The sequence below is a fragment of the Gekko japonicus genome, unplaced genomic scaffold (assembly GCF_001447785.1).
Source record: "Gekko japonicus isolate JY-2015 unplaced genomic scaffold, Gekko_japonicus_V1.1 scaffold1642, whole genome shotgun sequence".
In the NCBI taxonomy this organism is placed as follows: domain Eukaryota; kingdom Metazoa; phylum Chordata; class Lepidosauria; order Squamata; family Gekkonidae; genus Gekko; species Gekko japonicus.
This window is the reverse complement of record NW_015172604.1, coordinates 56,807-83,955: the sequence shown is the minus strand read 5'-3', so window position 1 is coordinate 83,955 and position 27,149 is coordinate 56,807. Positions and strand designations below refer to the sequence as shown.

The 27,149-nt window shown below is 47.9% G+C and overlaps 1 protein-coding gene across 1 annotated transcript in view; it reads left to right on the top strand.

Moving 5' to 3' along the window:
• The window catches only part of NTNG2 (netrin G2), a 128,796-nt gene that overhangs the window by 60,816 nt on the left and 40,831 nt on the right, over positions 1–27,149 (top strand). Inside the window, exon 3 of the mRNA XM_015421594.1 lies at positions 25,175–25,347. Coding sequence (XP_015277080.1) covers positions 25,175–25,347 — 173 coding nt within the window. The remainder of the gene's footprint in view (positions 1–25,174; positions 25,348–27,149) is intronic.

Genomic DNA, 27,149 nt, shown 5'->3' with positions numbered 1-27,149 from the left:
ACTATTTGTTTAGTTTAAAGGTTTATGTATTGGGGGTGTGGATGAAAAAATGGCCCGGGGGGGGGCATTATAGGGTTGCTGTCTTCAAGAAGCCTGGGGACCTCCAAGGATTATTACAGCTGATCTTCAGACTACACAGATCAGTTCCCCTGGAGAAAATGGCTGCTTTGGAGGGTGGACTCTATGGCGTTATACCCCGCTGAGCTCCGTCCCCTCCCCAAACTCCAGGCTCCCCAGGCTCCACCCCCAAATCACCAGGAATTTCCCAACATGGAGTTTTATGTGAAACACATGGGATGGGTCTGTAGCTCACTGGTAGAGCACATGTTTTGCATGCCTGAGGTCTCGATCCCTAGCCAAATGTCCATCTGGTTCAGTACTACCTACCGTATCTGACAGCTCAGGCAAGTGCCTTTCCCAGTTCTGGTACCGGAATTCCAGTGACTGGACTCCCTTCCATCAAGTCTTCCAATAGCAAGATACTTTTTTTTCTGATGAAGACATTTTTTCTCTGTTGGACAAAGGCTTGTCAGAAGGGGGCTGTAAGATGGAACTTAGCTGAAGAGAGGCATAGCATTTCAATGTATAGTTCCAGCACAGACTTCGGTGCATTATGCATATACATCTTACTGCAGATTTTCAGAGCAGTAGGCCTTTAATCTTGACTTTGGATTCTGTGCTCGCCTTACGCACCATTCTTTTTCCTCCAGTGTATTTATTCTTCAGCTACAATTTTAAAAACACACTTTTCTAAATCAGGGTGGGAATGTCACGTGACCAGTGTTCCCTCTAAGCTGAGTTAGTGTGAGCTAGCTCACAGTTTTTTTAGCCTCCAGCTCACACATTTTTGTCTCAGCTCAGGAAGGAGGGCTCCAGAGCAAACTAATTTATGCAGTAGCCAAATTGCTCACAACTTTAATTCCAGTAGCTCACAAAGTAGGATTTTTGCTCACAGGACTCCATAGCTTAGAGGGAACATTGCTTGTGACATGTGGGGTATGGTGTCCAGAGTTTTTTTTAAAAAAGTTATTGAGTTGCCCTGTTGCAGCCATGTGGTAGTGTCCAGCAGGTGCCTTCTGTTTAAATCCTCATGGTTCAGGTGTTACGCATACATTTTAGCATTAGTTGATCGAATGAAAGGGAGCAGAAAAGATACAAGCAAAGGGGAGAAACCCAATGCTGAAATTTACAAGTTTTTTTTTTTAACTGACAAGCTGCTGTGAAACCTGTTTTCCATAAAGGGAAGCACTAGGGGATTCTCTGATGTGTTATCAGCCACTGTGAAAAATGGAAAAGAATCACATGATCTCATAATATGGAGGAACATGTTGAGTGTACAGAATGCATGTTCCATTTACAGTAACGGTCTTGTAAGACTGTATGAGAAATTAATGTGATGTTTTGATAGTTGCTGCAGTCTTTGATATCTCCTTTTTCAGAATATGTTTCCAGTCTGTGAGCCCACCGAAAAAGCCCTGGCCCTGGTAATGGCCAGCCTGGCCTCCTTCGGGCCTGGTATTACCAGGAGATGTTTCGCACCCGACCGTAGTGCCCGTGGGGGAACATATGGGGAAAGGCGGTCCCTTAGGTATGCTGGACCCTGACCATATAGGGCTTTAAAGGTAAGAACCAGCACTTTGAAGCGAATCCGGTACGCTATCGGCAGCCAGTGCAGCGCTTTCAGCACAGGCTGGATGTGGTCCCTTCTAGGAAGACTCATCAACAGCCTGGCTGCAGCATTCTGCACCAGCTGCAGCTTCCGGATTTGCGGCAAAGGCAGCCCCATGTAGAGAGCGTTGTAGTAGTCTAGTCTTGAGGTGACTGTCTCATGGATCACTGTGGCCAGGTCGCTGCGGTCAAGGAAGGGAGCCAACTGCCGTGCCAGCCGAAGATGGTAAAAAGCTGACTTAGCAGTGGCTGCTACCTGGGCCTCCATAGTTAACGAGGAGTCCAGGAGCACTCCCAAACTCCTAACCTCCGACGCTGGCACCAAAGGTACCCCATTGAAGGCCAGGAGAGGGAGCCCCAACCCCAGACCACCCCGACCTTTCTGAGACCATTAATTCATAAGGTCGCTATAAGTCAAAAGCGTCTCGGCAGCGCATGACACACACAGCTCAGCATTGTCAACTCTGGGACTCCAGAATTCCGGTCAGAGAAAGAAGTTTCCCAGCACCTTCCACCTGCGATGTTTTAAGTGAAGATGGTAGAGACTGAATCTCGGGCCTTCTGTGTGTGTTCTGCCACTGAATCACAACTCGCTGTAATCCTGAAGCCTGGCATGCAGGGATTGTCCAGGATTTAAATTCTGCATCTCTTTCCCCCTATGGGCAAACCATTCTATGCGACCTTCTAGCCCAACTACAGAACATCCACACCTGATCTTCCAGGAGGCTTGAGACATCCCTGCCCTAAAAAATAACAAAAACCACTATCACTTGGGGTGTGGTGGCGGGTATATATTATAATTATAAAGGTGAACTTCATACCGATATTCATATCAAAAACTTTTTGACAGTACCACAGACATTGAGAAAATTGTACAAAAACCTATCAGTTGGAATCTGCAGACGTACTGATTACATTGCTATAAAGAGCTAGGATCATTTGGTGGCAGCAGCACCCTTTCAGTTAAATTTCACCACTTGTTCACCATTTAGTGAAGGTTCCGTGAATGGGGTCTTGGGCCAAAAGTTTCACTGAACCTTCTTCCCAATACCTGTCACTTGTATGTCAGTTGTCAGCCCCAGCTGACTGCTGTGCAAGGGGGGGGCGTGGCTTAGTGGTAGAGCATCTGCTTGGCATGCAGAAGGTCCCAGGTTCCGTATCCCTGGCATCTCCAGCTAAAAGGATCAGGTAGTAGGTGATGTGAAAAAAACCTCTAACACCCTGGAGAGTGGCTATAAGAGTAGACAGTACTGACTTTTTTTTTTTTAGTAATCTTTTTATTGGTTCTGTCAAAAGATTCACATAAAATCACAACATATAAATTTCACATTTCTGCACATAGCACTTAAAATTATTATTTACATCTTAAAGACCTGCCGACACCGTACAGCACTAATGGATTACCGAGAGTTTGAGAAATCTTTTCCTATGTTACTAGCTCTCACCTATAAATATAACCATTTATGATAGATCTGCTTGGCCGGGAGGATATCATTCGTTACCATATAGTCTAGCACCGGAGCCCAAACTCTAACAAATTTGTTGTATGTTGGTGTGTTACTGTTCTCAGCTCTTTTCAGGGAGTCCGTAATTTTTGCCATGACAAACTGATCCCAAACTTTCTCTTGCCATGTTGCAACGGTGGGTTGAGAGGGGGATTTCCATGCAGCTGCTATTGTTAAGCTAGCTGCTGCAAGAAGCGTTGAGATGAGTTCCTTGCTCTGACTTTGATGGACCAATGGTCCAGTTCGGTAGAAGGCAGCTTCATGTATGTTCATGTGTGTTCAAAATCTCTCCCCTGCAGTCTGCTCGTTTTGAAAACAGTGACGTTATTCTCATTTGGTAGCACTGGGAAGTGCCACCAAGTCGCAGATGACCTGTGGCGTCACCTCATGGGGTTTTCAAGGCAGGAGACATTCAGGGGTGGTTTGCCATTGCCTGCCTCTCTGTGGCAACCCTGGACTTCCTTGATGGTCTCCCATCCAAGTACTGACCAGAGCTGACCCTGCTCAGCCTCCAGGATTTAGCCAGGGAGATTAATCTGTGTCTGGATGTCACCTACACCAAATGAAGTTAATACAGAACAAGGATAAAACTTTAATTCTTGACACACACACACACACCACACACACACACACGATGGATGAAAAGGAGGGTGCACATTGCAGCATGATGTTTTTCTCTGAACATCCCTCCCCACAGGGTGGCTCTGCCCAAGTTCTTATTTTCTTGCATTCTCCCAACTGGTTGCAACTTCCATCTGAAGCCTGCTTTTTGGTCTTCACTACTATACACCCTCTTGTGTTCACTCAGTGTTGGATGCACCAGGCCTTCCCGTGTAGCCGTGACTAAGCCACAGATAATCAATTGACAGACATGGTTAAGTACTTTCTACACAGCTGAAGTGGCAGGAGTGATTGTAGATGGTCTGTTGATTCATTTGATCTGGATGAAATGACTATATAATAAAAATAGATGGTACTTTTAGGCTAACTTTTAGCTAACATGTGGGCAACCAAAGAATTAATGCTATTATTGTCCATGGCGCTATGCAGATTCCTCACTTTAGATGCTTAAAATCCACATAATATATAATTAGAGCAATGTGGAGGGTTTTTTGTACACAGAGTGATGTGCAAAAGTGTTTTATGTGAAACACATGGGATGGGTCTGTAGCTCACTGGTAGAGCACATGTTTTGCATGCCTGAGGTCTCGATCCCTAGCCAAATGTCCATCTGGTTCAGTACTACCTACCGTATCTGACAGCTCAGGCAAGTGCCTTTCCCAGTTCTGGTACCGGAATTCCAGTGACTGGACTCCCTTCCATCAAGTCTTCCAATAGCAAGATACTTTTTTTTCTGATGAAGACATTTTTTCTCTGTTGGACAAAGGCTTGTCAGAAGGGGGCTGTAAGATGGAACTTAGCTGAAGAGAGGCATAGCATTTCAATGTATAGTTCCAGCACAGACTTCGGTGCATTATGCATATACATCTTACTGCAGATTTTCAGAGCAGTAGGCCTTTAATCTTGACTTTGGATTCTGTGCTCGCCTTACGCACCATTCTTTTTCCTCCAGTGTATTTATTCTTCAGCTACAATTTTAAAAACACACTTTTCTAAATCAGGGTGGGAATGTCACTTTTTTTAAAAAAGTTATTGAGTTGCCCTGTTGCAGCCATGTGGTAGTGTCCAGCAGGTGCCTTCTGTTTAAATCCTCATGGTTCAGGTGTTACGCATACATTTTAGCATTAGTTGATCGAATGAAAGGGAGCAGAAAAGATACAAGCAAAGGGGAGAAACCCAATGCTGAAATTTACAAGTTTTTTTTTTTAACTGACAAGCTGCTGTGAAACCTGTTTTCCATAAAGGGAAGCACTAGGGGATTCTCTGATGTGTTATCAGCCACTGTGAAAAATGGAAAAGAATCACATGATCTCATAATATGGAGGAACATGTTGAGTGTACAGAATGCATGTTCCATTTACAGTAACGGTCTTGTAAGACTGTATGAGAAATTAATGTGATGTTTTGATAGTTGCTGCATTCTTTGATCTCCTTTTTCAGAATATGTTTCCAGTCTGTGAGCCATTGTTTTGTTTTCTATATTTGTTGGGATATTGTTAAGATTTTGATGGCCTCTTAAAACAGCTCTATTGATATCCATCTACTCCCAGTTTTGAATATGGCTTTCACTTCACTTTCTAAAACTGCAGGTTATTCTTCTGAAGAATCTTCTTTGAAGGAATCTGTTATCCTATCATCTTTTCTGTATAGGTCTTCAGTGTATTGTTCCTATCTTTTCTTTATTATGTCCTGTGGGGTTAGTGTATTTCCATGTTGATCTTTCATCATGCCTAATTGTGGTTTAAATATCCCTTTGATTTCCTGGATCTTGTTGAACAGATCTCTTGTTCTTCCATTTTTGTTGTTCTCTTCTATTTCTTTGCACTGGATATTATAATAGTTTTTGTCTCTGTGTGCAAGTTGCTAAACACTGCATTTAGACTTCTGATGCTATTTCTGTCACTTTTTTACTTTGGCTTCTTTAGCAACATTAAGAGTTTTATTGGTCATCCACAGGGAGGCCTTTTCTTTCTTTTGGCTACAGGAATAGTCTTTGTACATTCTTCCTTGATAACATCTCTGATTTCAACTCATAGCTCTTCTGCTTCCCATTCACTTGAACTTAGTAATGCAAATCCGTTCTTTACACGGTCTTTACTCTTCAGGAATGTTGTTTAGATTGTATTTTGGCACTGTGAATGTTTTGGTGTTTTTCTTCAGTTTTATTCAGCTCATCTTATTTAGCAGCTTCTGGTCTTATTTTAGCAGAGAGAATAGTGTTTCTCCGTCTTCTGCTTCCTGTTATGTAATCTCTTTGATTTCTGTATTGGCCATCCGGTGATCTTCACATATACAATCATTTGTTCGGTTGCCTGAAATATATGTTCACAGTGAACATATTGCTGCCTTCACAGAATTCTACGCAGTGCTCTCCTTCCTTTCATACTCATAGCCCAAATTTTCTGACTACATTTGATTCTACTTTGCTTCCTACTTTTGCACTGCAGTCACCTATTCTTATCAGCACATCTTGTTTCGTGTATGACGAGTTTCTTCCTGGACACTTGCATAAAAGCTTTCGATTTCTTCCTCTACAGCATCTGTAGTTGGGGCGTAAACTTGAATAATGGTTGTTGACAGCCTTTCCATGAAGACTGATACTATTTGGTCAGACTTTGTATTATAGCCCTGTTTTCTGTGTGATATGCAGAGTTACTCGGAGTAGATTCAAATGATCTGATTCCCATGAAGATGTTTTCTGCGTGGCATACATCACTCCAACAAGGAGGATTGTCTGTAACTTCCTACCATGTGGTTAAGGCCAATATGAGCACCCCTCTGCTTTCCTGGAATTTGAAGCAGCTGCTGAGGGTGGTATCCCTTGACCACGTGGCCAGAGAGCTAGAGATAGCCATTTCCTCCTATGGCTACAGGTGTTGCACAGGAGTTGGCTACGGTGTGGTTTCTGATCATCTGAGACCATCCCGTGAAACTTGGGAGTTATTTATTTATTTTATACCCTGCCCTCCCCGCCGAAGCAGGCTCAGAGTTAGTCATTTATGCTAGCTGAAACCAGCTACTGATTTTATGTCCCTTAAGAAAATACTGTCACCATAATAGAGCCAGTTTGGTGCAGTAGTTAAGTGCGCGGACTCTAATCTGGGAGAACCGGGTTTGACTCCCCACTCCTCCACTTGCAGCTGCTGGATGACCTTGGGCAAGCCATAGTTCTGTCAGAGCTGTTCTTGAAAGAGCGAGACTGCCAGAGCTCACTCCAACAGGGAGGATTATCTGTAACTTCCTACCATGTGGTTAAGGCCAATATGAGCACCCCTCTGCTTCCCTGGAATTTGAAGCAGCTGCTGAGGGTGGTATCCCTTGACCACGTGGCCAGAGAGCTGGAGATAGCCATTTCCTCCTATGGCTACAGGTGTTGCACAGGTGTTGGAGTCAGAGCTCTCTCAGCCCAACCTACAGCACAGGGTGTCTGTTGTCCGGAGGGGGTGTCAGATTCCACAGCCAACAACTGAGTACATGCTTATCAGAAAGGTTATACTTTATTGCAGAGCTATTGATGCAGTAACAAAGTCACTGTTAAGAATGGCATCGCCCCTACAAGCATAATGGGATATAGGGTATTCGTATGCACCCCCCCCCTTCCTTAGGCCAATTAGCCACATTCCCGCCCGTGGGAGAAGGAGTCCCAGGCTGTTAGAGCTGAAGCTGGGAACCGAAAGCGCTCCCACGGTTCCCTGAATCCCAGACACTACACACCACCTGCAAGGCCATAGATAAGCAAGCGTTACAGAAGCAAAGAAGGAATGTGGTGGTACTTGGTACACAGGGCAAGCAAGCATCCCACCCCCAACCGTTATGGCAGCATAGCTGACAGGGGGAGGGAAAGGACTTTGTAAGCCGCTCTGAGACTCCCAAGTGAAGGGTGGGTTATAAATCCAATCTCCTCCTCCTCCTCCTCCTTCTTCTATCACTAGTGCTGGCTTGCCCGGCTCATAGGCTGAAGTCCTTTTCGAGAGGTAGCACTTCATCTGCTTAAGTCAGATCAGGTCAGGGATGCTTCATTGGCAGGACAAGCTGAGCAAAACTTGCCAAAGTACAAGAACTCCCCTACAGCTAGCTGTTGTACTGGCAAAGGAACTTGCTGGTTTATCAGGAGGTAACTGATGCATCTACCACTAAGCAGTGACTGGGGATAATTTATTAGAAGAAGCAAGCACATTTTCCAGCAGGTATCTGCAGCTGGAGATCGGCATCACAGGTGAGAAGCAGCCCAGGGTAAATATTACAAAAATACTTTGCTGTCTATGAGCATTCATACAGCTAACGTGGCGAGAGATTCCTTTTGTCAGTCGGATGGCTTGTTTCCATCCCTCCAACCATTTCTGTGGCATCCGTTCAGGAAACAATGGACTTTACACTTCTTCCAATTCTTTTATCCCCAATAATGTCAGCTAGTCAGAGAGAGAGAGAGAGACTTGCAAAGTGTGCTTCATGGCTGAGTGATGATTTGCAATAGCCACAATGGCTGTTGAGTAGCATCGAGTGGTGTGTGGTTACCCTTGTTAATATTGGAACCCAGCCTACCAGGGGGTACCTCCAGCTGCAGAGTCTCTGCTTAGTCTGTGACTGCACTAGAGCTATGGTCGCCAACCTCCAGGTGGGGCCTGGAGAACTCCCAGAATTACAGTTGATCTCCAGACTGCAGAGCTGTTTCCCTGGCGAAAATAGCAGCTTCAGAGGGTGGACTCTGTGGCATTACATCCAGCTGAGATCCCTTCTCTCCCCAAGCCCCGTCCTCTCAAGGCTCCATCCCTGAATCTCCAAGCATCCCTGACCTGGAGTTGGCAACCATTACTAGAGCCAGCACATCCAGCAAAAGTGAGCTCTGTCGGTTCAGCTGGCTCTCTTTCTGGAATTCGTGGAGGGCAGTTTATTTTTATGCATCCTCCCCTCTCTCCTTTCTATAACATTCTTTTTTCTTCTCCTCCTTTTTCCTCCATCCTGTCCCTATCGATCCAATGGGTAACTGGAGACGCACAGAACCTGGGACAGGAATAGAAGCGAGAAAGCCCTTGGTTAGCAAGGCTTGAGTGCGTCAGACCAGAGGGGAGGAAACTGGGGAGAGGGAAGCGGAAAGACCTTTCCCTCTACGCAGAGTTCTCCTGCTGTTAACCTTCTGAGATGAGGTGAAGGAAGCCCCCCCCAACTCACTTTCTTCTTGCATTGCGTAATGATCAATCGGCAAATAAGGTGGAAGAGGCCCAGTGTTGACACACACACACACACACACCATCACAGACTCCCGATCAATTATAAATCTCTCCCCTGTTTAACGGCAGGTGAATCTTCAGATTGCCTGGGCTCAGTGCAAAGTCATGCAAGAATTAATCAGGAATAATTGTAGTTAATGGACTGGATGAGGGACACGGCGCTTCAGTGACAAGGAATCTGATTGGAGAGAAGCAAGTCAGTTACAGACTTCTCTTCCTGCCATTCCAAAGCCTATTTGTTGTGTTCTCCCTGTCTCCGTTTCTCCCACTTTATTTGATTTTTTAAAAAAATAAAAGCTACTCCCCCAGTTCAGTGACCCCATGGGAATAACAAGTTGGTGACGTTTATTAATACTACATAGTGCTTATGAGGTACAAGCTCGGGGAATGATGTTGATAGTTATGGTTGTTTTCATTGAGGCGGTGGCTGCTGTTATTCTATTGGCACCCCAAGCATTTATCAGACCAAGGATTAATTCAATCAGTTATTCAGTCAATCATTTCTTAGCTTCATATCTTATTGTGCCACACTTTCCCCTTTCCTCCAGTCTGTATAGGGATACCCTCTCCTACAGTTACTAGATTTTTTTTCCTGCTTTGTGCTGTTGATTCTTCTGTGAGTGGATTCGAGGCACCTGTTTCTTGCTGTAGAAACAAGCAGAAAGGACTTATGGCCATACCATTTGGTAGCCTTTTTATACCTGTGGCCAACATTAAGACATGTCATTCTCCCATTCCCATTGTCCGTCCTGGAAGCTAAATGGAGCCTCCATGTCCAGAGGCAATATGACAGTTACTGGGAAGAGACAACAGAGGAAGGCTGTTGTTTTCATGGCTAATGGTCAGAAACACAGTGACAGACTGTTGATTTAAATCTGCTGGCTGTGTGAAGCAGGGCTTATGTACAGTCATAACTTTTTAAAAAATGTGAATTCCTAAAATTGTTGATGCAACAAACAACTATTTGTAAAACAATGGGCAGCAAAGTGATATTCTCAGTAGGGATGGGCATGAACCACATATTTGCAGTTTGGTTCATAGTTTGTGACTGAACCATGAACCGAACCACAAATCAATATGCCAGTTCACAAACAGAACCAGTTCATATTGGTGTGAGCCATTTAAAGTTTAAACCCCTGCTTTCTGCTCCCCATGGCTTTTCAGGAGGAGCAGAAAGCAGGTTTAAATAGCTCTGAGCCATTTAAACCCTGCTTTCTGCTCTAATTCTCAGTGGAGAGGCAGGACTGGCTGCACCTGGACTTGCAGCTGCCTAATGTAAAAAAACAGGCCTTAGGTGGCGGGACCCAGATTTTACAGCACATGGGATTGCCACAGAAAACAACAACCCTGTATCTCCTCTGCCCCCATCATGTCAGGATGCCCTTGCTTTATGAGAGGGGTCCCAAGCATGGTGCCCCTGAATGCCATGGCACCCACCGTCATAGAATCATAGAGTTGGAAGGGATCTCCGAGGTCATCTAGTCCAACTGCCTGCACAGTGCAGGAAATTCACAAATACCCCCCCATATCCCCAGTGACCCCTGTTCCATGCTCAGAAGATGACAAAAGAACCTCCAGGATCCCCGGCCAAACTGGCCTGGAGAAAAACTGCTTCCTGACCCCAAAGTGGCGATCATCAGCATTTCCCTGGGTGTTTTCTGGCACCCTCCCAATTGTTTCCAGAAATGAGGCAAGGTCAGGTGGGGTTCGTGCCCAGGGGGGCTTCTGATTGGCTGTGCAGATTAAAAGCTGTCCTGCTAAACAGAGCTTCTTCCTTAAACGTTGAAGAGTCACAGCGAGGGCTGTGCATAGCCTCACTTCCCAACATTTTCTGGTTGGCTTCGCCATTTTGTTGTTGCACCGGCTACCCTGTGTGAGGACTCCAGATGCGTCCAGAGGCTCAAAAAGGTTGGAGACGCCTGCGTTATGAGTTACATGGCCCCACATTCTGCCTCTTTGGCCCGTGTGTCGACTTTATGCATAAGGACACGACATGTTGAACTGCTAGATGAAAATCTTGTAGTACCTTAGAGACCAACAAGGTTTGGGGGGTATGATCTCATGAGCCTCAAAGTTCCCTTCATCTGATGGGGGGGGGCTTTGAGTCTCAAAAGCTCATACACCACAAATCTTTTTTTATATATGCTTTTTAATTTCTTTATATGTGCATGTGAGCGCACCTGGAAGTCATAACAACCTTTGGTGACTGACCCCCACGGGGGGCCTGGAGGTTATTTCAGAGAGGTGGCTGAATAAAGCCTGCCCCCACCTCCCGACTGCTGGTATTCCAAGGAGGTCTCCCATCCAAGGACTTGACTGCTTAGCCTAAGGTGCTACAGGATTTGAAGTGCAGATCAGCACAGCTACCCTCTAAAACTATAGCATGTTGAACAAAGTTTGAGTCCAGTAGCACCTTTAAGCCCGACAGAGTTTTATTCAAGGTATGAGCTTTCGTGTGCAAGGCACGCTTCCTCGGATGCATCTTGTTTATTCCCATGAAGATTAGAAGTCTGCCCTTTGGCTTCTAATAGTTGGGATAGTAAAAGGGTGGTGGCAAGCTACCCTACTGGTGTGTCTGGATTCACACTCATACCTTGAATGAAACTTTGTTGGTCGTAAAGGTGACACTGAACTCAGACGTTATTCTGCTGCTTCAGACCAACACGGCTGTCCACCTGGATCTATAGCATGTTGAGTCTTCTGAGAGGACACGTGGAGCTGTTTTCTGCAGCAGCCGACATCTTCTAGAATGTCAGGTGTCTTTCCATGAGACGCCTGTTCAGTCTGCTGCTTTAAAACAACTCAGTCTGCTGTTGAGGATTCTTGTGGCATCTGCCTTCTACTTCTGACCACTAAGGCTGCAGTCTTAAGCATCTGCACTTGGTTGAATGAAATGGAACTTTGCATCCAAGTAAACCTGCTTATCTTCCGTTTGCAAATGTGGTAGAATGCAGGTCTTGTGGCTAAGAGGAGAAGATGCTGAGAAGCATCTGGAAGCACATTCCTTTGCCAAGTGCCAGTGACATTTTGCCAATATCAGGAGATGGATAGCCAAGATCCTATTACCTGCCTCTGACTTTGTTGGGGAGAAATCCTTTGAGTTTTTGTCCCGACCCTTGAATGCCTAATACAGTTTCATCAATAGACTGGGGAAGTGATGTATGTTAAAGCACTTAATAGAAAGAGACTTTTACAAAAGCCCAGCTTGAATATGGCCAATAAGCACAATTGCAGACGTTATTGCATTCCAGGATCAAGGCCAGAGAGCATTTGTACACATGGCTGTAGATGTTTGCACTAATGTCTTAGCTGAGCTCCAGTAGCATCCTGTCCTTCAGATCTCTCATGTCCCACAATCCATTTCTTGGGAAGTGTCTTTGTAAATGTCTTGTTTAAAAACTTCTTTATGTAAGTAACACTGACTGGTGGGTGATAACTTATTTAAAATTAATCGGCGCAAGCCCAGGGGAAAATACACATATGTATCACAGTCTTTGTCTTCTCTTCTCTCAGTCTGGAGTTGAGAGTAAGCCAAAGGGAAATGCATGTTTTCCAAGCCATTCAGACAGAACTCACCTGCCCATAATTAGGGCTGCTCAGGTGCCACACAGCCTTTTATGTGGAATCTGGTGCAAAATTTGCATTCCCGAGAATTTCAGCATTTGTTTTTAAAATTAAAGCAGGATTCTAGCCCTCAGGAACACAGGGGTGATCTTGAAAGTGTACGAGCAAAAGGCCCAGAGGATTACAGACAAAACTCGCGTCCCTGTTAGGATTCCTTGTCCTTCTTTAATAGCCTCCTGACGTATTCCCTTTCTCATAAACTAGCTCATCTGTGAACTCACATATGCCTTACTAACCCACATTTGTTTTGGCTGTCAAGTCACAGCTGACTTTTGGGCGACCCCAGTGGGTTTTCCAAGGCAAGAGACATTCAGAGGTAGTTTGCCATTGCCTGCCTCTGCGTTGCAGTCCTGGTAATCCTTGGTGGTGTCTCATCCAGATACTGGCCAGGGCCGACCCTCTTTAACGTCAAAGATCTGAGGAGATTGGACCAGCCAGGGCTGTCTACCCCAGGACAATCCAAGAAAAATAAAACCATGCCAGTTAAGAAGAACCAGCACAAGTAGAAAGGAAAAGATTGCTATTAGTCGAAATGTATTTCTTACCTTTTTCTAAATGCGCTAGTCTTCTTGTCTGTGCCCTTCACCCTTCTGCTGGGATCACAGTGTGCTGTTTAGTGTTCCATACTATCATCATGGCTTCCATCTCTCCCCGGAGGCGGGCCCTGGTGTGGAGAGCCGTCCGCCCCGAGATCTGGAGCGCAGCCGGAAGGGGGCTGCCTCTTGCCCGGAGCGCACCGCACGTTCGTGGGGAAACCGATGCTAAATCATTCGTAGATGACCTGATTCTGGGTCGGGGTTTCGTGCGTAGCAGAGCAGCTCCCTCGCTGCGATCTATTGAAAGTCAGCCCTCGACACAAGAAAAGAAAAAAAACCATGGCTTCCATCTATCCTTCATTCCCTGGTAGCTCCGAGCAGATGTGGGTATATCATGTAACCTCGGGTCACCTAGAGACAGAATCATGGTAGCTCCGAGCAGATGAGGGTATACCATGTAACCTCGGGTCACCTAGAGACAGAAAGTGCTGAGAACTATGTTCGCAAATTCCTTGGTAGTGGTGAAACATGTTCTCTGTGCTTAAAAGCTGGTGTTTAGAACGGAAGGTTTTCCATGCTGAGCCAAGAAGTCCTGCTCGGCCCACAGATTCACACCGCAGCTTTCAGCGAGACAACTGTGCCTCATTCTCTCCCCTCCTTTCTCACACAGGGAGGGGTCATCATAGCTAAGTGATTATCACGTTCCACCTCTGCATTTCCAATCAGAGGATCTCACACAGCAGGGAAAGACCTGGGAGAAGTGTTGCCCGCCAGAGTAGACAGTGGTCTTGCTGAACATAGGGCTGTGTTATATGTTTAGTGAATCACAGATGGGCGAATGTACATATGCTAAAGAAAGGAAATACAGATGAGATTACTAATATTGGCCTACTGTACAGGGCTGTAGTAGGAATTTATGGAGGTAATGCATATGGATTGCTTTGAACTATTAAAACATTCTATGCAAATGCTAGATATTCCCCCCCCACTTTCTAATAGGGATCAGTATTTGCAGTATTGTCATAGAAGCCTACCTCTTAGGCATTATGAGGACAGATGTGAAAGGGAGCAGAAAGCAGTGATTGTCATGAAAATGCTAAGTAACTATTGCTATCCTAAGGAACCTGCCTTACATTGTTTCTCTTTTGTGTGTCCCCACCGATTCTCCCTCTAAGCTGTGGAGTCTTGTGAGCAAAAACTGCACTTTGTGAGCTACTGGCATTAAAGTTGTGAGCGAGCGATTTGGCTGCTGCATAAATGAGTTTGCTCTGGAGCCATCCTTCCTGAGCTAAGACAAAAATGTGTGAGCCAGAGGCTAAAAAACTGTGAGCTAGCTCACAATAACTCAGCTTAGAGGGACCACTGGTCCTCACATTAGAAATTGTTTTAAGCTGTCACCCAGAGAATTCACACACATTGCTCACTGTTATTTTTCTCATTTGAAGTACTTGTATCATAGCACTGTTATTTCTTTTTTTAAAAAAATCCCACTTCTCATACACTGGCAGGCTAGCTTTCAGTGTTAATAAAAATGTTATTCATGTATTTCAATTTCGTCAAAGCCTTTGCAGAGAATCATGTCAAAATGGTGCTCCTTCATGAACAAAGAGTTGCCAAAGGGCTGCGTTTTGTGCATAGGTTGCAGAAAAGAATGAGGGACACAGGACTGAGAGGTGGAAGTAGGGGTGATATTTATTCATGTTTCTCGAAGAGCTAAGATCAGATGAAAAAGGGACTTTCTCTGGAGACTGGGAGGAAAGAGCTCCCTTCAACTGCCTGGCCCCACGGGACTCATTAAAGGCCCATCAATTATAGCGAGAGAAAACAGTTCCTGCAGAGCCGTCATCAAAATCCCATCTTTGGACTGAAGCCATTAGCAGGTTTCCCACTTCTGCAATGTGTTTCCTATCGGCAGAGGAGGAAAGTGGGGGGAAGGTTCAGGGTTGCCAACCTCCAGGTGGGGCCCAGAGATATCCCGGAATTACAGCTGGTCTCTAGACTACAGAAATCCGTTTCCTTGGAGAAAATAGCTGCTTTGGAAGGTGGACCCTATGGCTGCTTTTGCACATCTTGGATAATACACTTTGGCAACTGCTTGCAAGTAGATTCTCCTGTGTCACATTATTATTTATTAAATTTCTGAATCGCCCCATCCCTGAGTACCCAAGGCTCTGGGCGATTTACAGTAAATTAATATACAAAAATACAGTTTAAAAACCAACAATCAGTTCATCCCAAAGTTTCACAGTCTTCCGACGGCGTTTATAATTTGATCTGAAACCTGCTCTGGACTGTTCTTCCATCGCATGGGCAGGTTTAAGGAGGAGGCCGAAGCAGGCAAGACGGAAATTGGAAAAAGAAGAAAAGAGGAGGGTGCCAGCTAGGATGGAAACCGTCGCTGTCCTCAACCAAAAGACTGGCGGAACATCTCTGCCTTACGTAGGAGCATCCAATTGCAAATAATTGCTAAAATCATGCATTATCCAGTGTGTGTGTGAAAGCAGCACAAAGTAGAGAGCGTTACAGTAGTCCAACCTCGAGGTGACCGTCGCGTGGATCACAGTGGCCAAGTCCTCGCGGCTGAGGTAGGGGACCAACTGCCGGGCCAGCCGTAGATGGTAAAAGGCTGACCTAGCAGTGACTGCCACCTGGGCCTCCATTGTCAATGAAGAATCCAGGAGCACTCCTAAACTCCTAACCTCCCGCACAGGCACCAAAGGCACCCCGCCGAAGGTCGGGAGAAGGAGCCCCAACTCCCGGCCGGTCCGACACAGGCCCAGGACCTCCGTCTTTGCCGGGTTTAATTTCAACCGACTCAGTCTGAGCCAACCAGCCACGGCTTGTAGCGCCTGAGAAAGGTCGTCGGGACCAGAGTCTGAACGGCCGTCCAACATCAGATAGAGCTGGGTGTTATCAGCATACTGATGACACCCAAGCCCATACCTCCGGACAATCTGGGCGAGGGGGCGCATATAGATGTTAAATAGCATTGGGGACAACACGGCTCCCTGGGGCACCCCACATTCAAGGGGGTGCCTTCGGGACCGCTGGTTCCCCATTGCCACCCTCTGTCCCCGATCTTGGAGAAAGGAGACGAGCCATTGAAGGGCAAGCCCCTTTATCCCCACGTCGGCGAGGCGGCGGGCCAGCAACTGGTGGTCGACCATATCGAACGCAGCCGACAGGTCTAACAACACCAGAGCAGCCACGCCGCCTCGGTCCAGATGCCTACGGAGGTCGTCTGTCAGCGCGACCAGGACAGTCTCCGTCCCATGACCCGGGCGAAAGCCGGACTGGAAGGGATCGAGGATGGAAGACTACACTGAAAGGACAGCCCCCCTCCCCCCCCGGCCAAATGTTATACAGAAAAGGATTTTTATTATTGGCACAACTGTTAACTTGTATGTGAATTTAAGCCGACCCGGTCTCGCTCTCTTCCTGATCGCATACCTGGCCGAACCCCCCAGTCTTGTATTTGAGTAAATACAGTGATCAGTCCTAGAACTGTTCCATGCCAAAAACTGCATTGACCCGCTTCATTTTCGCTGTTCCCAGTTTCCATTCACGCGGAATTAAAAGCTAAGTACAGACGTTCTTTTTCTGGAGCCACAGGTGCACGGCAGAAAATCTTCTGCTGTATGTGATGCAGGTCTCTCCTTCCTTTCCGGCTATGCCTCTGTCACTGGTGTGCAGTTCTTGAGACTCCCAAGTGGCCCTGTTATGCATAAGGTAGTTTTACGATAGTCATGGGCAACTCTTGGTCAGAAGGGAACCTGAGGCCTTTTGTTTCCTGCCTAGAAACTACAGTTCTCCTTCCCTGCTTGCCTTATGCTGGCTCGGTACCGGTCTGCCTCTGTGCCCGGCCTTCAAAATGCTGACTCACAGAAACAGATGTGGTGTGCGGCGACAAGATGACGGTGCCCTTGTCACCGCTAACTTTCCCCAGTGTCCTGCAGCAGCCCTCCTTGCACACTCAGCTCAGAGCCTTGCGTGTCCAGTCGGCAGCTTCCGATGCCTTGCTGCTTCGTTTTCTCCAAGGAAGGGGAAAGGGGAAAGGACTCACATTAAAAATACATAAACGAGCAATGCGCTTTTGGCCTCTGCCACCTACTCCAGGGCCGTTCTGACTTAACCATATTAGGATAAAGCCCTGGAGAATTCCATCTGATTATATTCCACCAGGGCACAGATGGCTGGAAGTGTCGTTGCTCCGTTTTCTCCCCCACAGCAAGGACTTTTGACTCTGCAAATCCAGTCTTCGATCATCATCATGTCCTCTTATGACAAGGTGTCCAGGCTGAGGCTGGCTCGCCCGGTTAGCTACGCAGTCCGCTGTGTGCTCCAGCCATAGAGCCATCTTCGGGCAGAGGAGAGGCAGGAGTGTGTAGCATCAGCTTCTGTCATTGGCAGGCAGAATGAAGCTTCTGGATTGGTTGGGCCTGGTGTAACTGCTAGGGGGCTGCCCTTCCCGGTCAACAAAGCAGGACTCAGGTTACGGTTGCGAACTCCAGGTGGAGAAATTCCTGGAGATCTTGGGAGTGGAGCCTGAGGAGAGAAGAGTTTGGGGAGGGGAGGGACCGCCGCATGGTATAATGCTATACAGTCCACTCTCCAAATAGGGTTGCCCGGTCCTTCCAAGTCCCCGGTGTGGGACTTTGGGGGGTGCTCCTGGAGGGGGCGGGGAAGTCCCCAACATGATGATGTTCTACAGAGGTGACAACATCACGTTGGGGACCAGTGCCCTCCAATGTTCCCTCTAAGCTGAGTTAGCGTGAGCTAGCTCACAGTTTTTTAGCCTCCGGCTCACAGATTTTTGTCTTAGCTCAGGAAGGAGGGCTCCAGAGCAAACTGATTCATGCAGTAGCCGCAGAATTGCTTGCTCACAACTTTAATGCCGGTAGCTCACAAAATAGAATTTTCAAAATCAGTCAAATCTCCAGTGGCCAATCAGGAGTCTTGCTGGGCAAAAAGCACCACATGGCCCTGCCCACTTTCCAGACACACCCGATGGGCACCAGAAAAAGTGTCGGCGGGCACCTCAGGCATCACATTGGGGACCCCCGATTCAGATCTTCAACTAAGCATCCATTCAAGATGAACAAGAAAATGTGGAGCAGGACTTGTATTCCTTCTCAGCCTCAGGGACCAGGCTGAAAGTATTTACTCTGCTCTACAGCTGATTGTCAGTTAGATAAAAAGATGCTCGGTTTCCAAGTGGATATCTGTGTCCTTGGCCTCATGGTCAAGCAACTGCCGAATGAAATCCAAGTTAAAACTTTACCAGGGATTGGAGGCTTCGGTAGGGAGTGGGTAAGGATCCAGGGGAAATGGGAGGCTTTACTCCAGGGAGTCTCAGCAGCTGCACAAGGAGGGATCCTCAGCTGTTTGGAGCTGTTCCACCGCTCACTATTAAATAATGCATCCTGATTGATTGGTCTGAAAAGTGCTGTGTTGGGGGGTCAGGTTGCACAGGTTATTGTTTTCTGATTAGATTGATGATTCTCAAAGGTTGACTTCAGAAAGCAATTCTCTAGCAGAATTGATCCTTTGGATGAGAGAAATGTATTTATTTTTTGCCCTGCAGATGGGGCCCGACAGTGAGAAATGGCTGATCAGGGACAGCGGAGGGTAGGGCAAAGGGGTACCTAGTTATTTTGGGCGCATATCGCAGCTGCCGCAAAATGGAGACGTGGCTGGACTCTACATGCTTCCCCCATACATAATTCTTTGCAGGACCTTCTTTCCCCGAGCTAGATAAGCCTTGGGAAATATTAGCTGCAACTTAATAAAGAGAAGGCTTAATTCAAAGGACTACAACCAATTTAATCTGTTGCTCCCTCTTAAAACAAGACGTTTCCTCACGTGTTTTTGCTTTTAAAACACATCTATTAATATGACCTGGAGAGATGTGCAGACTGTACCTTGCTTCCCTTGCCTTGGTCCTTTCTCCTGATCCCTGCCCAGTGAAGCTCTCAAGAGAGGGTTGAAGACTGATTCCTGTCCAGCTGCCTCCCTCTTGCCCCCACAGTCCTCTTGGGGAAGTTCTTCTGTGCAACCCCACTGCTCAAGAACATCTTCTGGGCTCTTGTGCTAATCCCTTAACTCTGGTAGTACCATTTGGGCCCCAAACGGCCGATCAAGTCAAGGGTGACGTTTCCACATACTCTCTAGTTCGACGGATGCCTCTAAGACACTTCCCTAAACCTTAACTCTGGTATTACCATTTGGGACCCAAACGGCCGATCAAGTCAAGGCTGAGGTTTCCACGTACTCTCTAGTTTGACGGATGCCTCTAAGACACTTCCCTAAAGAGAGAAATCTAAATCCAGCTTTGGTCCTTCATCGCGATCTGCGTCGGCTCCAGTACTTGGGGCAGAGTGGGCCTTCAGAGCCTTCCAGATTCAGCTGCTGCCCTGTTGTCTCTTGCGAAATCCAGCTTTGGTCCTTCATCACGATCTGCGTCGGCTCCAGTATTTGGGGCAGAGTGGGCCTTCAGAGCCTTCTAGATTCAGCTGCTGCCCTGTTGTCTCTTGTGGGACTGCCTTTGAAGTCTGGGAACTCCTGCCGGAGCCAAAGGCCACTGCCGGATGACTTGAGAGGGCTGCCCTCAGATTTCACCTCCCCAGCTGCTGCTTCACGGGCTTCCACTTTCTTCGCAGGCTCAATTCCAGGGGCTAGTTCTAACCTTGAATGCTGCGAATGCGAATTTCCTGAGTACCTCAGGGAATCTCTCCTTCTCATGTTCCTCCCGAGCTTTTCAGATCTGCCAGCGAACCCCTCCTTTGTATTCCTTTTCACGTGGAGGCAAGACTGTAGCCAGCCGTCGTGGAACACTCTCCTTTGAGAAATCTGTTCGGCTCCATCCCTATTGTTCTTCTAAAGGCAGTTTTTAAAAACTTTCCTTTTTCCCTGACCTGCTGTTGGGGTGTGTGGGAGGGGGTTTATACAAAAATCCCTCTTTTGTTCTTCCGCTAACTAGGCTGTTGTCAACTTGTGTTTCAAGTTGTTGGTCTCGTCCTGGATTTTTATTAGTCACCTTGCGCATGCTTCTGTTGAGAAGAGTACGATGAACTTTTAGATGCATGGAAAAAATATACTTGAAAGAAGTGTGAGGTGCAGACTGGGAATCCTCTTCCTCTGTCTGCAACTGTTAGGGTGGCTCACGTAGAGCCCAGTTGCAACAGGACTGAGCCTTTTCCTGTCTGGCCCATCCTCCAAATACCCACCCATATTACCCTCCGGACTGGTGGGTACTGCAGTCACTGCAGTCTCTCCCCCCCCGCCCCAATAAGGCAGCCTGTTTAATGTTAAGTCGTGAGCTTAACAAATAGTCGGAGAGTGATTTCAGCAAGAACACAACTTTATTCTTCAACTCAAATAGTTCTCCAACACGGATCCACATCTGATAGGCAGAACAGCTTTTACATTGCAGCTGTCCTGCTTTTAAACATTTCCCGGCTAATATAGCCACGCCTATCATACACGTAACAACCAATACGATTGAGCGCATAAGAGCCAATCACGATCGTTCCCACTCGGGGACTTGCTTGAAGTGATTGGATACATTTTTCCTGGGCTAGTGATGTCATTGGCCGTATTTGGATCCTAGCCCAGGATGAAGCTTAACATTGCTTCCTTATGAGATGATTCACCACAGATCCTGCATTCGAGACAGCTTTGAATACATTACATTTAAGAAGCCAGGCTCCTACACTGGGATCTGGACTCTGGATCTCCCTTATCGGAAGGGGAGATTGTTTATTTAGCTGGAGAGAATGTGGTCTCTGACCACATGCAGAGTGCCCTTTGGTTACTGCAGGTGGAGGCTCTGCCTGCAGCCACACTGCAAAACCTAAGGGGGGGGGGACCCCGATCCTTTTGTTTTTTCTCTTTCTCAAAGGAGAGGAAAAAAGGGGGAGACAAGTCAAGTCGTGCCTGTTAAACGAACGTTTACCACAGGGACATCCTCATGCTCAGGTGGGGGGAAGAAATCCCTTTGTGGAAGCAGGCAGGGAGCAGAGAATCCGAGTCTAGGGTCCTCCTAGCTACCAGGCATCCACGAAGCCTGGCCGCTGTCTCCTAAGCAGAGCACTGCACGGGTTAACTCCCAGAAGATGCCCCTGAAGTGGACAGAGAGGAGGATGCAGAGAGCCGGTTCCTGGGTGCCGCCCTCCATCTCCTGGGAGTGCAGCTCAGTGCGCGCAGAAGGCCCCCAAGCTCAAACTCCTCAGTCTCTCCAGGTAAAGGTAGCAGGTGTCAAGAGCACATCTCTGCCCAGTGCAGTGGAGGGCTGCTGTCCCTTGGGAAAGGCAGTCCTCCTGGCCTAGACGGGCCACTGCTCTGACTCCTTATAAGGCAGGTTTCTGTGACTCCCGGGTCAGATCTACGCCTTCTCTGCCTATTCCCGTGGGTGAGATACTCCTGTTCCCGTCCTGGGTCTTGCACCACGGTGATGGGGCTGTGACCTGCCACGACCTGCTACTTTGCTTTCCTTGTTAAAAAAAAAAAGAAAGAAATTGCAGCAAGAGAGAAAGCCAGTGTGCCATGGGCATTCAATAATTCAGAGATTCAGGCATAGTAGCACCTGCACGCGGGTCATTGCCTATGCAAGAGGGTGAGGACAGCCGTGCAGAAACTCCTCTCCACAGGGGTGGGCAGAGGGAGCCGTCAGTGCCCCAGCACCAGGCAGTCTTGATTTGTATCACCTGGCAGAGAAAGACAGCTCTCCCTCCTTCTGCCAGCACTCCCCAGGCATTTAAGCCTGATAGTTTTGAGCTCTTTCTGCCGCGGTCTGCCTTCCTCAGAGCTTTCAGGAACCAGCTCTCCAAAATCCCGTTTGCTGCATTTGGCAGCCCTGTGCTTCAGAGCGCAAATCTGTCTCTGGTGCCCTCTTAGACTCAGAATGAGCCTCCTGGTCCCTGCATTTTGGAGCGGAGCAAAGCGTCATCTGGTATATGAGAGGCGGGAGAGGGGGCCGCCTGCCCAACTGTTTCCTGGACTGTGTGTAAACAGTTGGTTGCAAAGAAGAGCAAGGGATCAAAAATAACTCCCGTGATTCTGTTTTGGAGCCAGCAAACCTACCGGTGATGCACAAATGACATTCAGGCCTAGGCAGGCTTGGTGGATCACGAGAAACTCGTGCTCTTGGAATGTTCACAGCACCCTTTGGAGATTGCTCTCTTGGGTGCTGGCAGAGGAGAAGCGAATCGTGTGTTACTCGCCCTTGAAATTGAGGACCTTCAGTAGTGTTTATGCCACCCCAGCAGTTTCCCAAGTAGCAGGTTTAAGTTTCCAGCCTCCCCTGCTGACAGGCTGCGACTCCCTGCCCTGTGCCTTATAGACTGCTTCCCTCCAATGGCATTCTGACTTTCTCTTGTGCCCCCCTTTTAGAGAATCCATCTCCTGTCCTCTTAGTAGGGTTGCCAGGTCCAGGATGGGAAACTCCTGGAGCTTTGGAGGTGGAGCCTGGAGAGAACAGGGACCTCATTGGGCTCCAGTGCCACAGAGTGCTCCCTCCAAAGCATCCATTTTCTCCAGGGGGAACTGATCTCTGTAGTCTGGAGATGAGCTGTAGTTCCAGGCCCCACCTGGAGCCTGGCATCCTTAGAGTTAATCTCAAGTTTATTAATAAAGGGAGCCAAAAGCTCATCGAACGATGATAAAAAGTGAAGTAAATGAGAATCAAAATTTGTTAATAGCAGTTACTAGTAGACATAGTAGTAGTAATAGACAGGAGGGCCTGGCAGGAGCTGGTCCATGGGGTCGCGAAGAGTCGGACTCGACTGTGCGACTGAACAACAACAACAACAACAACTAGTATTCAGGTAATAGAACATAAGAACGTAAGAGAAGCCCATGTTGGATCAGGCCAATGGCCCATCCAGTCCAACACTCTGTGTCACACAGTGGCCAGAAATACCAGGGGCCATCAGGAGGTCCACCGGTTGGGCCAGGACATTAGAAGCCCTCCCACTGTTGACACCCCCCCTCAAGCACCAAGAATACAGAGCATCACCAAGAGTTCCTATCTATACCTTGTGGCTAATAGCCACTGATGGACCTCTGCTCCATATGCTTATCTAATTCCCTCTTGAAGCCATCCATGCTTGTAGCTGCCACCACCTCCTGTGGCCATGAATTCCATGTGTTAATCACTCTCTGGGCGAAGAAGTCCTTCCTTTTATCCGTTCTAACCCGACCGCTCAGCAATTTCATGGAGTGCCCACGAGTTCTTGTATTGTGAGAAAGGGAGAAAAGGACTTCTTTCTCTACCTGCTGATCATGTCACCCTTCAGCCATCTTTTCTCCAAACCAAAGCGAAACGACAGCTGAGGGGTGACATGATCGAGGTTTATAAGATTATCATGCAGATATCTCATTAAACAAATCACTGCCAAAGAGAGTGTTGTTGAGAGTCTCTTGACAAGGGGTCTGACACCCAAGGTCACCCAGTGTACTGCCTGGTAGAGTAGGGATTTGAACCCAGGGTTGTCGACTGGCTTTTGAGCAAGAGAACCTTTACCTTTACTTTACTGTGGAGTATAAAGCCCTACAATCCTCCTCCAAATAAGTTATTTTCTCCAGGGAAGCCGATCTCCTTAACTGAGAGATTAGTTATAATTCTGGGATCTCCGCAGGCCCCACATGTATGAGGCCCACAAGCAGCTGTTGCAAGGGAGAGAACAGGAGACTGCTCAGGGGGGAAGTGGGCGGAGCCACTCCAATTGTGGCTTCAGCATGGCGGAACAACCTCCTCTGCGGCAGTCAAACAGCTGGGAGCATCTGCCCAGTTCTGCAACACTGGCTCTGCAGTCCGCCCATATGGGTTTTCCTCTGCACCCTCCTCCCAACCCGTGGGGCCTTGCAGTGAGGACACACCAACGTGGAGGTTACCAGCTGCTGTCTTGTATCAAGTTTATATCTCCAGTACCTGGCATTGCGTTTTAGGGCACACATGGCCCGGCCCGACGAGGTGACATTTACATCAGATCTGGCCCTCATTGTAAATGAGTTTGACACCTCTGCCTTAGAGTATCTCGTAACTGACGGGAAGGTTTACAATTCAAAGTGGATTCTGTTTCCCAAATTCATAAGAGGCTGTGTGGGTCCCCTCGGCAGGGAGAAAGGGACTGTCACAGGAGAGATCTCAGCCAGGGTATGAGGTAATCCTCCAAAGCTGCCATTTTCTGTAGGGGAACCGATCTCCATAGTTGGGGGATCAGTCGTGATTCCAGGAGAGCTCCACCCCCCACATTCGCTGCCACAACGAAACATCCCCACGGGGCAATTCTCTGGTTGGTTTTCCCTGCCCATCCCATTGTGCCCATCATGCCTCATGTTGTTGCACCACCGGAGGGCTTTTTTGTGAATGGCTGGCAGAGGGGGAGAAAGGCAGGCAGGAAGGCGCGGAATATAAGACTGGACAGGGTTGAGAAGGCTTGCAAGTTTTGCACTTTCTTGTCTCCTGTATTTCTAGCAACGTCAGAGCAAAGGAGGGGAAGCTAGAGAAGGACATGGATTTTGTCTGGATGCTCTGAAAACCCCGCTGCAATTTGAGGGCCAAGGCAGAGCAGATCCTCCTTGTGGAAGCAGCCAGAGGCTGCGGGGGGGAGGTGGAGGGGGCAGCTAGCAGAGAGGAAGCAGGGCCAGGGCACAACTCGGGCTGCCAAGCTGATCTCCAGACAACAGAGATCACGTCCCCCGGAGAAAGCGGCCGCTTCGGAAGGTCAGTTCTACGGCATTGCACCCCGATGAGGTCCCTCCCCTCCCCTCCCCAAACCCCGCCCTTCACCCCCAAATCGGGAATTTTCAAACCCAGCCTTGGCCACCCCAGTGCAGACAATCGGGAGGGATAATTTCCCATCGCTCGTGCATTCTGAGTGGATTCCCTTTCTGTGAATTTGTGGTTGAATGAAGCCAAGCAGCCGGTCAGAAACTGTCCAACGAATGAACGAATAAGTAAATCAGTTGCCTTGCTTGGGTTCTCTTGCAGGTGTAAATGCAACCTCCATGCCAGCCTGTGCACCTTCAAGGAGGGCAGCCTGCAGTGTGAGTGTGACCACAACACCACCGGGCAGGATTGCGGCAGGTGCAAGAAGAACTTCCGCAGCAAGTCGTGGCGGGCTGGCTCCTACCTGCCCCTCCCCAATGGCTCTCCTAACGCGTGTAAGTCGCCGTCATGGGCTGCCGCTTTCCTTTTATGCCCCCGCCCCGCCCCCCGAGGACGTGTGGGCCTGAACCACGTTTGAGGCCACTTCGGTCAGTGCCTCACAGCACGGCTTGCGCACGAGGAGCACAGAGGCTCGCCTGCAATCTGTGTGGAGGCCGGGCAGACAAGTGGGCTTCACAATGGAAAGTTAGCATTTACAAGCTGGTGGAGCATGTGGGAGAATTAATGACCCCGAGAAGTGAGTAGGAGGGGATGCGTGGCTGACTGCCAACAGTGAGGAAGGATGGCAGGCCCCTTGAAAAGGGGGGCTTGGCTGCGGGGGAACGCTGAGGTCAGTTTGACACGTGGGTTATGCCGGGCTTTTGTTTCTGGGGGAACTCACCGGAACGGAGTTCTGGAACCTCTTCGACAAAATCCTTTTTGAAATGTTTAAAAGTTCATGAGTGTTCAGCGTGCAGATTGAAAAATTCATTTCCCTCTTGAAAGTTCCGGCACCTGTCGTGTGTCCCCCCCCCCCCCAAAAAAGCCCTGCTTGGATAAAATGCTCCATTGCAAACTGAACCGTTTCCAAACTTTCAGGGATGCGCCAAAGAGAAAAACAGACCACCAAGTGGCAACCAAGCTTGTGTGTGTGCGTAAACTGCCATCAAGTCACAGCCGGCTTATGGCAAGAGGCGGGGTGGTTTGCCATTGCCTGCCTCTGCACGGCAACCCTGGGCTTCCTTGGGGATCTCCTAAAGCACAAACCAGGGTCGACCCTGCTAGCCTGGGCCATCCAGGTCAAGGCAAGAGACGAACAGAAGTGGGTTTGCCCTTGCCTGCCTCTGAGACTCCAAGTGAAGGGCGGGGTATAATCCAATCCCCCCCCTCCTCCTCCTCCTCCTTCTTCGTCATAGCTCCTCCCCTTTCTTTTGTGTGTGTGTGTGTGTATGGAAAATGTCAATTAAATCCCATTTATTACTGGTAATGATGATGATAACAGTAACCCTTCACATTTTTATGGCGCATTGCAAGTCAGTAAACTCCCACCCTTTTTGCACGCATACAGGCTGAATCAGACCACTAGTCCATCAAGGTCAGTGCTGTCTACTCAGACTGGCAACAGCTCTCCTGGGTCTCAGGTAGAAGTCTTTCTTTTAGCTGGAGAATCAGCCTGGGACCTTCTGCTTGCAAATCAGAGGCTCTGCCACTGAGTCAGTTTGAGGCTCTACCACTGAGAGCCAGTTTGGTGTAGTGGTTAAGTGTGCGGACTATAATCTGGGAGAACCGGGTTTGATTCCACACTCCTCCACTTGCACCTCTGATGTGACCTTGGGTCAGTCACAAGCTCTGGCACAGCTGTCCTTGAAAAAGAGCAGTTTGTGTCAGAGTTCTCTCAGCCCCACCCACCTCACAGGGTGTCTGTTGTGGGGAGGGGAAGGGAAAGGAGTTTGTAAGCCGCTCTGAGACTCCGAGTGAAGGGCGGGGTATAATCCAATCCCTTCTTCTTCTTCTTTCTTCTTCTTCGTCATAGCTCCTCCCCTTTCTTGTGTGTGTGTGTGTGTGTGTGTGTGTGTATGGAAAAGGTCAATTAAATCTCATTTATTACTGGTGATGATTACTGGTGAAGTAACACTTCACATTTTTATGGCGCATTGCAAGTCATCAAAGAGCTTCGTGTATGTTCTAAAATGAAGTTTGAGACCAGTGGCACCTTTAAGACCAACCAAGTTTAATTCTGGGTATAAGCTTTTGTGTGCTTGTACACTTCTTCAGATATGTACGTGCACATGAAAGCTTATACCCAGAATTAAACTTG